This window comes from Callospermophilus lateralis, chromosome 1 (assembly GCF_048772815.1).
Source record: "Callospermophilus lateralis isolate mCalLat2 chromosome 1, mCalLat2.hap1, whole genome shotgun sequence".
NCBI lineage: Eukaryota > Metazoa > Chordata > Mammalia > Rodentia > Sciuridae > Callospermophilus > Callospermophilus lateralis.
In genome coordinates this window covers 214,884,693-214,897,179 of record NC_135305.1, presented here as the reverse complement: position 1 = coordinate 214,897,179, position 12,487 = coordinate 214,884,693, and the positions used below count along the sequence as shown (strand labels likewise).

Below are 12,487 nucleotides of genomic sequence, written 5' to 3'. Positions count from 1 at the left end.
AAGGCATTGTGTCCATCTACACCTAAAAAATAAATATTTAAAAATAATAATCCAACTGGGAAGTGGATATTTTGTAGTGTTTCTCTGTTGCCTTGCTAAGTGTCAGACTCGGCCTTTTTGCAGCTAAGCATGTACTCCGCCACTGAGCTATACCTGAGCCTGGGGTTGAGTTGGATGCTGCCCATTCCGTCACACCCCACACCCATCAGCATGTCTGCCAACCTCTACCTATGAAATGGGTGTCAAATCCATGATCTCGGATTTAGATTGGGTAAAGGAAGAAGCCCCAGATACCCTCTGCCTCCAAGAGACCAAATGTTCAGAGAACAAACTCCCAGCTGAACTTCAAGAGCTGCCTGAACTATCCCCTCAGTACAGGTCAGCTCCTTCAGACAAGGAAGGATATCGTGGTATGGCTCTACTTGCCCCGCCAGTACCCCATCAGTCTCTTATGGTATTGGTGAGGAAGAACATCAGGAAGGCCAAGTGATTGTGGCTGAATTTGACACATTGTGCTGGGGTCTGGAAAGACTGGAGTATTGGCAGCGCTGGGATTAAGCCTTTCACAAGTTCCTGAAGGAACTTGGCTTCTTGCAAGCCCCTTGTGCTATGTAGGCACCTCAGTGTGGCTCATGAAGATTGACTGTCGTAACCACAGAGGAAACAAACAAAAATGATGGCTTCACTCCACGGGAGCACCGTGACTTTGGGGAATCACTGCAGGCTGTGCCACTGGCTGACGTTTCCTGGCACCTGTACCCCGTGACTTTTGGACTTAACATGATGATGAATGCTCGGTCCAAGAATGTTGGCTGGCACCTTGATGACCTTTTGTTGTCCCATTCTCTTTTACCTGCATTGTGTGGTAATAAGATTTTCTCCAAGGCCTTTGGCAGTGATCATTGTCCCATCACCCTATACCTGGCACTGTGACTCCCTCCCAGAATCATTTTGAGTCTTGGAAATAGCACCCTCCCCAAGCATTCCTTAAGTAGTTCTCTAGAGAAACCTATATTTTATTTCTCTTCTGTAAGAATATGGATTCTTCATTCAAATTACTGTTAACAGACTAAGGTTTTTTTTTTTTAAGCCCAAGGTTTCTATTGTGGGCACACCCCCTACTTTTTTCTTTAACAATATCTGAAAAATGAAAGGTCATAGTTTTTTCTAGTCACTCCCTGAGGCTGCCCTCCCCCCCAACCTTTTCTTGATTTTATTTCATGTTCTCTTTCAAATGTCATCTTTTTTTTTTTTAAGAGAGAGAGAGAATTTTTTAATATTTATTTTTTAGTTATCGGCAGACACAACATCTTTATTTGTATGTGGTGCTGAAGATCGAACCCAGGCCGCGCGCATGCCAGGTGAGCCTGCTACTGCTTGAGCCACATCCCCAGCCCCAAATGTCATCTCTTTCACAGTGGCTTTGCCATCATCTCCCAGGAACAAGAATGGGGAGGGTGCTTGTTCTTGCTTAAGCCTGGTGCTGGGCACACAGTCTCAGCAAAGATGGAGGAAGCAGCTGGGTGGTAGAGCATATGCTGAGCATTCACAAGGCCCCGTTCCACCCAGCATCAAAAAAAAAGTTAATGGTTGACCTTTGTCCCCATAAAATACATGTGGTCTTTACTCCCAGTATCTCAGAATGAGATGGTATTTGGGGAAGGTCTTTTGTTTTTAGTTGTACATTGACACAATACCTTTAATTAATTAATTAATTTTTTTGGACTGGGGATTGAACTCAGGGGCACTCAACCACTGAGCCACATCCCCAGCCCTATTTTGTATTCTATTTAGAGACAGGGTCTCACTGAGTTGCATAGGGCCTTGCTGTTGCTAAAGCAGGCTTCAAACTCACAATCCTCTTGCCTCAGCCTCCTGAGCCGCTGGGATTATTCACTTATTTTTATGTGGTGCTGAGGATCGAACCCAGTGCCTCTCATATGCTAGGTAAGTGCTCTACCACTGAGCCACAACTGCAGCCCCCAGAGAAGGTCTTCAAAGAGTAATAAAGTTAAAATGAGGTCATTAGGTAGGTGCTAATGCAATCTAACTGGTGTCCTTATAAAAAGAAATATGGACACACAAAAAGACACAAGGAATGTGCGTGTAGAGGAAAGACCACGTGAGGACACAGCGAGAAGGTGACCCTCTCAGGGGAGACAGCCCTGCCAGCACTCCGATCTCTGACATTCAGCCTTCAGCCTATGGGAAAATAGATTCATGCTATTTAAGCCACTACTCTTGATAATTTGTCCTGGCAGTTGGAGCAGACTAACACAGGGCATCATGGTGATCCCTGAGGGGTAAGGGAGGGGGGCTGATGACCAGTAACCTGTGAGCCAGGCATGGTGTCACCTGCCTGCACGTCCCATCTACTCAGGAGACTGAGGCAGGAGGATCACTTGAGCCAGGAGTTTGGGACCAGCCTGGGCAACATAACAAGATCCTGTCTCAAAAAAAAAAAAAAAAAAAAAAAGAAAGAAAGAAAGAAAAAAAAAAGAAGGAAACTGCAGAGGGGCAGGCGGCGGCGCCCTGGACTGTGGCCAGGAGAGTGAGCTTTGTCCGCGGGAGAGGTTTTTTATTTTTGTTCTACACATCACACTGGCTGCCTTTAGGAAAACAGCCAGGGAAGAGGCCAGGACAGAGGGGAGGCTGTGACCAGGGCGTAGGTGGTGTGAAGGGTGGAAGAGACCAGAGAGAGAACCTAATTTGAAGCTGATCTTATGGCACCTGAGATAGGGTTAGATGGGTTAGGATCAGAGAAAGAGGGATGGAGATGTTGGAAATCTGGGCTGAGCGGTTGGGGACAGTAGTGAACTTGACTAGAGGACAGAGGGTCTTGGGGGACATGATTCAGGGTCCTGTTTTGCCAAGTGAGGTTAGAGGTGAATAAGAGCAGGGTGTGGTGGCAAACATCTGTCATCCCAGCTACTCAGGAGACTGAGGCAGGAGGATCACTAACTTCAGGACCAGGGCTGGGCTGTGGCTCAGTGGCAGAGCCCTTGCCTAGCATGTGTGAGGCCCTGGGTTCGATCCTCAGCACTGCCTAAAAATAAATAAAACAAAGGCATGCTGTCCATCCACAACTACAAAAGGCTTTTTAAAAAAAGTTCAAGGCAAAGGGGAAGGGAGGGGGCAGTCTTTCCTACCCGGAAAGACTGGAATGTGATGTCATCATTACCCCAAGTTGATGTATGAAGACACAAAGGATGTGACTCTACTTTGTGCACAACCAGAGGTGAAAAATTATGCTCTATATATGTAATATGGATTGAATGCATTCTGTTGTCATATATAACAAATCAAAATTTTAAAAAAGATTTAAAATTAAAAAAAATAATAAAAGTAGTATTGACAGGGTTGGGGATGTGGCTCAAGAGGTAGCGCGCTCGCCTGGCATGCGTGCGGCCCAGGTTCGATCTTCAGCATTACATACAAACAAAGATGAAAATTAAATAAGTAAATAAATAAATATTTTTAAAAAGTAGTATTGACATAAATATATAGATATAGAGACCAATGAAATACAAGAAGGTTCAAAAATAAAATCTTCATATTTATACTCAAAAAAAAAAAAAGTCCAGTCTGGCAACTTAGTGAGACACTGACTCAAAAAACTAAATGCTCAGTGGTACAGGTACCTGGGTTCAAACCTAGGGCAAAAGAAAGAAAGAGGAAGGAAGGGAGGGAGGGAGAGGAAAAGAAAGAAAAGAATGAAAGAGATTATTTGATATCTGAGTGACAGAGCAGTGTGATGTGCTGAGGAAGGATGGGGTCCCCAGGTCTGGAGCTCAGGGAAGAGGAAGCAAAGATGGGGAGAGAGGCCTCATTAGCGAGTGGAGTCCTATCTTGGGTGAGATCAGGCGGTGCAGCCCGGAAAATGGCAACAGCCGGCAGGGAATCCAGCAGTTCAGAGAGGCCTGGGCTCTTCAATTCCCCACAAAGCTTCTCAGCCCCTGGGGATGCCCACTGCTACACATGTGACACTATGGAGCAGCTGGGCCTCCTGGGGCAGGAACCCCCTCTGCTAAGGCGGCTGCTGCTGCTGGTGACATTTCACTGAATCCTGGCTTCAAAGTCTCTGCAGGGGTGGGGAGGGAGGGGACCTGGGAGGGAAGACCAGGCGGGTGCAGGGAGGGGAGCCAGGCGGGTGCAGGGAGGGGAGCCAGGCAGAGGTGGCTGCACACAGCCAGCAGCCAGGCACCTTCAGGAGCCCTCAGCAGAGCTCCCTGAGCCCACAGGTGAAAGAGCTGCCTCATCATCTCCAGGGGCAACAGGAGGAGGGGCAGGGTCCCTCAGGTGGCCCTAGGTTTGGGGTCTGGGCTTAGGCCAACTGCTCATATCCTGCTTACCCTCCCTCAGATGTCCAGCAAGGTGGCCATTGGCAGTGACATTGGACAGGCCCGCCGAGCAGTGGAGCAGCTAAGGATGGAGGCAGGCATGGACCGTGTGAAGGTAAGGATTGGGGCAGCTGAGGGAGGCAGGGGAGGGGGCACACCTGGGCGGGGGAGCAGCAGATGCCCAGTCTGGCTGACAGGGTCGGTCTGCAGGTATCCAAGGCAGCCACTGACCTACTACAGTTCTGCACGGAGCAGGCGAAGAGTGACCCCTTCCTCGTGGGAATTCCAGCTGCCACCAACCCCTTCAAGGAGAAGAAGCCCTGTGCCATCCTGTGACCCCATAATTCCACCCCACAGCCCTGGCAACCCAGGGAGCCTCAATAAACATGAAGTGATTGCTTCTTGGGGCACAGCTTGGCTGGGCTGAGACGGGGGGCCAGGGGACAGCGGGCTTGCAGGGACAGGCACACTCCTGACCCACCTCCCTCCCCCACCACCTCTAGAGTCATGGGCACAGCAGCAGACACACCCCTACAGCTCCTGGCTCCTAGGCAGATGCCTGCTCCTGCCACACACACACACACACCTGGGTTCCAATCACCATCACACACCACAATGGCCACACACAGAGGTGCCATTATCCACCTCAGGATTCCCTCCTGCACACACCTGCATGCACGCATACGCTCAGCAGTGGTCCCCGTGTGCACCGCAGCCCTGGTGGGCCACTGTCACATGCCACCCACAGGATCCCAGCCGAGGCAGGGATGTGTCTCAGCTTCACGGAGCACAGAGCCCAGGCCGGAGCATCTGCACAGGTCATCAGGTTTATTTTCTTTTGCTCTTGACACAGAGCATGGCGTCCAGATCATGATCAAACCAGGACCTGAGGGGGGGAGCAGCCCCCTTGGCGGGCCAGAACACAACATCACTTCTCCAGACAAGGGGCCCAGTCCTGGCCGGAGCTGGGACTCTGTGTATCCCGGGCCTGAGGAGCAGGGGCAGAGTCAGCACCAATGGGGGCAAGGTCCCCCAAGAACAGAGGCCGGGGCTCAGCCTGCGGCCGGCAGTACACAACACACATGGCGTCCACTTGCTCAGGCCTGAAACCTCCAGACCTCCAACGACAGGCCCCCAGAGGCGGCCACCACCACGTCGCCCTCAGCACAGATCTGGGAGGACAGGGGACAGAGGAGTCAAGCAGATGGCCCTTCGGGAAGGCTGGACAGGGTGCATGGGGCAGGTCCTTACCCCATTTAGTACATTGTGGTGGTTTCGGGTACAAATGGTCCTTGGTGGGTCTGTGGGCACGTGCACCTGTGAAGGGCAACGGAAAACAGGTCAACAGATGTATTTCTGGCCCATGGGGACCGTGGGGTGAGCACTCTCCTCACCCGGAAGGTCTTGTCGGTGGACGTGGTATACAAGGCTCCCAGCGAGTGTTTGATCCCTGTGATCTGAGACCTGTGGCCCACGTCGAAGGACTGCAGGGGGCAGGTGGGACGAGTGACACTCAGGCAAGGTCTCCTCAAGGCCAGGCCTCCCACCCGTGGCGTTGGGGGCTAGGGTAGGAAGCAGCCCGGGGGGACGATGGGCAGGGAAGTGCCCTTGCAGACCCGGACAAGCTGGAAGCAGCCGTCACAGATGGTGAAGACGTGCAGCAGGCCCCCGTTGTCGCCCGTCCAGAGCTGGGGCTCCTGGTAGGACATGCAGAGCAGGTAGGAGTCCAGCTGCAGGAGGGACCAGCAGGAGAGGGCAGCTCAGCGGGGGGGGGCGGGCCAAAGTCCCTTGCTCTGGGACCCCGGGAGGGCCTGCTCACCTGCAGCCGCTGGAGGACACTGTTGGCCCGGCGGTCGAACACCACGAGGGTGTGGTCCTCGCTGCTGGAGACGATGTGTCTGTCGTCAGCCACGAGCGCCAGGACGGCGCTGGAGTGTAGCCGCCGGCTCTGCAGCTGGGCAGGGCCAGCTGGTGGCACAGGCCGGGGAGGAGGGGGCACATCAGAGCGCCTCAGGGACCCCAGACTCATCTGAACACCCTGGGCCACCACCCCTGGCAAAGACCTCAGTTGGCTTGGCGCTGCCCACAGCTGCTCATCTCTCTCCTCTCTCTAGCCAAGCCCAGGAGCCCAGGCCCCTGCCGGGCCCCGACTCCTAAGCCACCTCCTCCTCCAACCCCACCAGCTCCTCTCAGCTCAGAGAGGAGCATCTTGTCCCACCCTGGTCCCCCGTTCCACTTCTGCCTGGACAAAGAGCTCTCACTGGCCCTTGGATTTCACAAAATTAGGATGAATAAATAAATAAACCATAGAACCATAGAAAAGACTTGCGTAGGCTTGTTCTAGGTGCTTTTATGTAAACTTATTTAACTCACCAATGTTCGTTTGTGTGTATGCATGTGAGTGCGTGTGTGTATGCGTGTGCGTGTTTTACTGGACATCTCTACCACTAAGCTACATCCCCAGTCTTTCTCATTTATTTATTTATTTTTGAGATGGGGTCTTACTGAGTTGCTAAGGCTGGCCTCCAACTTTCAATCCTCCTGAGTCACTGGGATTCTAGGTGTGACACTGTGCTTGGCTCCACCAATGCCATCCCATTCCTTTACCCCATGGGGCTGGAGGGTTATGAAGTGGGGGTTGTGTGGTGGTGCCAGGGCCCCTTGCATGCTAGCAGGAGATGCTTCACCACTGCCCGACACTCTCAGCTCATGACTTGGATGTTACAGGAGGGGAAACTGCCTGGAGTCACACAGCTAGGAGAGAGGGTAAGCCAGGATCTTACCCGACTCTGGGGACTGGCCAGGCTTCCTCTGCATCCCCGTCCCAGTTGCTTGTGGCACCTTCACACGACCCTGACCACTCTCAGGAGTTAGCACCTTGTTAGGTGACTATCACCCCAGCTAGGCTGAGACCAGAGTGTTCCTTTCCCAATATGACTCTGGAGACCCTAGGTGGCCCTGCTTTCCCCACCTGGGCTCCAGAACTCCCAGCCCACCTCTGGGGTCGTAGATGGTCACCTTCTTGTCGTAGGTACCAGCCACCAGGACGTCAGGCCGGTAGGAAAGGCACAGCACTGCTGCCCTGCCCCTGGGGACACAAAGACCACAAGGCTGGGGAGGCGACCTAGCATGGCTCTACCCACCCAGGCCCCCTGCCCAGGACCCCTCACACTTTATCTCGCCGAACTGCTGCCCATCAGCTGCCATGTCCCACAGCTTCACAGTGCTGTCCCAGGAGCCGGAGCACACGCGGTGGTCCTGAGAGGCCAGCGACCACACCCAGCCCTGCGGGACCAGGCACAGCAGTCACCCATGGCTCCCCATCTAGTGAGCTCAGGACCTGCTCCTGCCCACAGCCCAGGGGACAAGCTGGGTGGCACCTTTCTGCTTCTGCAGATGAGGCTCAGAGAGATCAACAGATTCACTCAGAGCCACACAGTTTTTCCTCCCTGACACCCACTTTGACAGATGCTAGGGTAGGTCTGCTTCCATGTGATTATCCCATCTCACAGATGACAAAGTCAGGATCAGAGGAGGGAGAGAGGAGCCAGAGCACGTCCAACCTGGATGAGATCTCGGTTTGGGTGTGGGGGGTCTGTTTGATATTAGAGACAAGGATGGGTCACACCCCCAATCACATTCACACCCAGAGTGCTGGAAACTGAATGGCTTACTCTCACCAAACCCTCTGAGGAAAGCACTGTAATGTGCCCTGCTTTGAGGCTGGGTGGGTTGGTTGGTTTGGGCTGTACTGAGGATTGAGCCCAGGGGTGCTCTACCACTGGCCTCCAGCCCAGCCCTCTTTATTTTTTATTTTCCATCAGGGTTTCCTAAGTTGCTAAGGCTGGTCTCAAATTTATGGTCCATTTGCCTCAGCTCCCTGAGTGTCCACCGCTGCACCTGGCTCGCACCCTGATTTATAAATGATGAAAATGGACACAGAAAGGTTGAGTCTCTCACTCAAGGTCACATAAATAGGGTGTAACAGAATGAGATGCGAATCCAGCCCCCAGTCTGTCAACTGTGGGCCTGGATGACTGGTAGTGGCCCCACCCCTCAGTCACTTCTCAGGATAGTCATGCTGAGGCTGGCTGATCCCAAAGGGAAGCCTCACACTGCCCCATACTTTACCTCTTGAGATTTACCTGAATCTGTTTTTTTGTTTGTTTGTTTTTATTTTTTATTTTTTTGTGTGCTGGGGATTTAACCTAGGGGCACTTTACCACTGAGATATATCCCACCCCTTTTTATATTTTCAGAAATGGCCTTGCTAAGTTGCTGGAGCTAGCCTTGAACTTGTGATCTTCCTCCCTGAGCCTCCCAAGTTGCTGGGAAAACAGACCTGTGCCATCATGCCCAGCACACCTGACCTCTTCTGAGCACCTATTGTGTGCAAATCCTGAGGTTCATGCATTTTCATATTAATGCATAATTCATCTCCATTCATCATCCTACTAACTGACCACTGGACAGAAGTGGAAACTGAGACCCAGAGTATCACACATCTCACCCAATGTCACACCAACAATAGCAGAATGAGATTCAATGTTACAGAATCCAGCATCAAAACCCAGGCCCTTAACCACAGCACCCAACCCAGGCCTCATGCGTCTTCCTCCTGTCCCCTCACCTTGTGGGTGCTATTCTGCTGAGTGCCCAAGGCCTTGACCAGAACTTGACTGGGCTCTGCCCCCAGCTGCCGCAGGTCCCACAGGTTGACATTGCGATCTCGGGAACCCGACAGACAGAGTGTCCCACCCTAGGAGGGGAGTAAGTTGATGTTGTTGGAGCCATTCTGATCCACCCCTGCCCGCCCCCCCACTGAGCCCACCTCACCTGGAGCAGCAGCACAGTGTCAATGGAAGCAAAGTGCCCATCAGCCAAGCAGAAGTACTCAGCCCGGCGCCCATCCTCTGCCCAGTGGGCCAGGTGCTGCTCCAGCTCAATGCAGGCTGCCGGCCAGTCAAAGTCCTCCTCTGTGGGACACCATGAGCAGGTTCCCCAGTGGGCACCAGCTGGCAGAGTCCACCCCTGGTTTCCAGGGATCACAACCTACACCAGACTTGAACAGAATCCCACCTGAACCTCTCACCTACCCCAAGTAGGCCAAGCTTCAATTCTGGGCCCACCTACATACCCACCTCTCAGGCAGGTCTAGGACCTTACAGAACTTGGGACCTCAAGACTACTTTTTCAGGCCTACCCTTACAACCCAACCCTGAGGGACAGCAGCCTCAGGAAGTTAAGGTCCTGTCTCACCCCTGGCTGAGATCTGACCTCAGCCCCTCAATCCTCAGGCTGGGAACTCATGACAAATTTTCAGCCACCTGAATCAGACCCAGGGAAGTGTTTCTCCAACTACTATGCATGAAGCTGGGAGCTTTGTAAGATGCAGAATCCAAGGGGGGTGGGGCTGTGTAGTTCAGTGATAAAGTGCTTGCTCAGCGTGAATGAGGTCCTTGGTTCCATCCCCAGGACAGGAGACAAAAACAGAATCCAGGTACCAAGTACAGAGATTCAATGGGTCAGATGGAAACACCTTGAGAATTGCTGATTCAAAAGCTCCTGCAAAATCAAAGCTTGCAAGTGAGGGTCATCAACCATCCAGCTTGTTACTCATGTTGGCTCAAGGGCTTGATGATCCAATATCAAGATCAACTATATTGGGGCTGGATTTTGGCTCTGTGGTAGAGCACTTGCCTCCAATGTGTGAGGCACTGTGTTCTATTCTCAGCATGGCATATAAAAACTAAAGGTCCATCAACAACTAAAATAAATAAAGTTTTTTTTTTGTTGTTTTTTTTTTTTTTAAAGATCAACTACATCAATTCAAGATCTCCAGGCTCTCTTCTTCCTTCTCAAGGACCAATGAACTTAAGGGCAGGAGGAGTGACCATCAGCCCCTGCCTAAGATGACAGGCTAGACCCAGGACTTGAAGATCTGAGATTGCTATTATCGAGGATCCCAGCCCCTAAGCCCTAGGCGTGTTGCAGGCTCTAGACTGGGAACCCCTGCCTCTGTTCTCCAGGGTTAAGTCTCTAGGGCTCAAGGGATTTGGCATCACCAATTGCCACCTCAGCCTGAGAATTCCAGGCTTACTCTCAGTCCAAGCACAGCTCGGGTTACTCCGAACCAGGTGTCAGGGCCTTAGTACCAGAAAACCCCAAGCCTCAGAATCCTTAATAGTGAGTTCAGGGACCCCGGTTCCAAAGGTATCAGGAACCCACACGTGTCTGCCTCATGGTCCACCCAAAGATCAGGGACTGTGGCACCATCAGAAACTACCTCAGGCTCCAGCCAGGGCCAAAACGCCATGAAGCCTGTTCCAAGAGCTGTGCCCACATCAACCCAGGTCCCTTTCCCCCCACCCCAAGCCTGACCTGGGAGGGCGTCCCTGGCCCCTAGGTGCGCGCACCTTCTACCACCGGGTAGGGCGCGCGTACGCGGCGCTGTGCGCGTAGCCTCCAGGTGACATGGTCACGCACGAGGTCGCGCAGCGTGTGGCACACGCGCGGCAGGACAAAGAGCACCAGGCGCGCATCCAGGTAGGCGCAGATCTCAAGCAGCAGCTCCGGGGGAAGGCTCAGCAGGCCCGGCGTACCCGCAGTCGGGCTCTTGGACGCCGCCTTTGGCTCCAGGGCGCCGGGGGACGCGGAGGGCGTGGACAGCAGGGCGCGCGGGGCAGCCAGCCCGGGTTTCGGCGGGCTGAGTACGCGGGCCACGTAGGCCTCGGCCTGGGCGTCGGGGTCGGGCTCCGGCTCCGGCTCCGAGTCATCGTCCCAAGCGCGGGGATTATCGAACGGCCCCGGGGGAAGCTCCATGGCGACCGGTGGGCGCGGCCCGCAGAGCCCTGTCAGCGCCAGGCTCCGCGTCCTGTCTCCTAGGCAGCGTGGAGACACTTCCGGCGCTGTCTGATGACGTTGCCGGCCGGAACCGAGCGGCTCGCGGGGAAACCGGCCGAGGCCCTAGACCCCGTCTCTGAAAGCGTCGGCCTTGAACTGGAAAACCCAGGCTCACGGTACCGCGTTTTTAAACGAGCACTTCTGTTGTACCTTGCGGAGCCAGTTTTGTCCTGAAGGTCGTCCCCGCGCCGCAGCTTTTTCGCTTGCCCCAGTACCACAGGCCGGGTGCCGGGACGAGCCTGCAGAGGATACCGCTCCGTTGTGGTAGAGCATCGGCCTGGCAGGCGCGAAGCGCTGGGCTCATCTCCAGCAGCACACTCACACACCAAAAAACCAAAACCGAAACCGTGGGCTGAGCATATAGAGCACTGGCGTAGCGTGTGGGAGACCCTAGGTTCCACCTCCAGCTCCGAGGCGGTCGCTGAGGAATAGGAAGTTCCAAGAGGCTGCCTAGCAGCACCCTGTGGGCTATGAAGGCGACTTCATTTTGTATATGACTTTTTAAAATTGTAGATGGACACATTACCTTTTTCTTTATTTTTATGTGGTGCTTAGGATGGAACCCCTGCCTCACGCGTGATAAGCAAGCGATTTATCACTGAGCCACAACCCCAGCCCTGAAGAATGACACCTAAGGAGCCAGGAAACATTTTGGTGCTCTAGGGCCACCGGGTGGGCTGGGCCAGCAAAACCCTGTTGGAGATTTTTGTTTTTGAAACAGAATCCTGCTATGTTGGCCAAGCTGGCCTTTAACTTGGAATCCTCCCACCTCAGCCTCCTAATTAGCTGGGATTGCAAATGTACACCCCTGGGACAGCAATTTTTGTCTACAGACAAGAATTGTAATCCCAGCAACTCTGGAGGCTGAGGCAGGAGGATTGCAAGATCAAGGACAGCCTCAGGAATTTAGTGAGACCCTAAGCAAGGCTTTCCCTTTCCACATTCATCCTTATATCTTATAAGGAAGAAAACAGGGTTGAGGTTTCAAGTTAACGCTTAAGCCAGGGATGGTGGTGCATACCTGTAATCCCAATAACTCCGGAGGCAGAAGCCGAGGCAGGAGGATCATGAGTTCAAAGGCAGCCTCAGCAACTTGATGAGGCCCTGAGCAATTTAATGAGAACCTGCCCTGAAATGTGTTTTAATTTAAAAGACTGTGTGGGAGTCCTGGGGATGTGATTCAGTGATAAACACCCTCGGTACTGAAAGCAATAAAAAATTCTTACTTTTTGGGTCCCTCAATT

At 53.0% G+C, this 12,487-nt stretch overlaps 2 protein-coding genes and 1 pseudogene across 7 annotated transcripts; 2 read left to right on the top strand and 1 right to left on the bottom strand.

Moving 5' to 3' along the window:
- The first annotated feature begins 235 nt into the window (after positions 1-235).
- On the top strand, positions 236-933 carry LOC143400441 (DNA repair nuclease/redox regulator APEX1 pseudogene; annotated as a pseudogene).
- A 384-nt stretch (positions 934-1,317) lies between these two features.
- Positions 1,318-4,676, top strand: Gng14 (G protein subunit gamma 14). Its single transcript, XM_076848068.1, has 3 exons — positions 1,318-1,361; positions 4,363-4,455; positions 4,551-4,676. Exons 2-3 carry the CDS (start codon positions 4,363-4,365, stop codon positions 4,674-4,676), a joined length of 219 nt encoding a protein of 72 aa, XP_076704183.1. The 5' UTR covers positions 1,318-1,361.
- Positions 4,677-5,161: 485 nt separating this feature from the next.
- On the bottom strand, positions 5,162-11,209 carry Fbxw9 (F-box and WD repeat domain containing 9). 6 transcript variants are annotated; one of them, XM_076847790.1, is made up of 10 exons: positions 10,757-11,209; positions 9,177-9,316; positions 8,971-9,099; positions 7,513-7,625; positions 7,337-7,428; positions 6,160-6,308; positions 5,957-6,070; positions 5,735-5,824; positions 5,592-5,657; positions 5,162-5,512 (listed from the first exon to the last, which is right to left on the bottom strand). In XM_076847790.1, exons 1-10 carry the CDS (start codon positions 11,160-11,162, stop codon positions 5,438-5,440), a joined length of 1,374 nt encoding a protein of 457 aa, XP_076703905.1. In that variant the 5' UTR covers positions 11,163-11,209; the 3' UTR covers positions 5,162-5,437. The 6 variants fall into 6 exon arrangements, with proteins under 6 accessions (XP_076703905.1, XP_076703925.1, XP_076703895.1 ...); XM_076847818.1 differs by having other exon boundaries at positions 5,432-5,512; positions 6,160-6,220; XM_076847810.1 differs by lacking the exon at positions 5,735-5,824.
- Between the last annotated feature and the right edge of the window lie 1,278 nt (positions 11,210-12,487).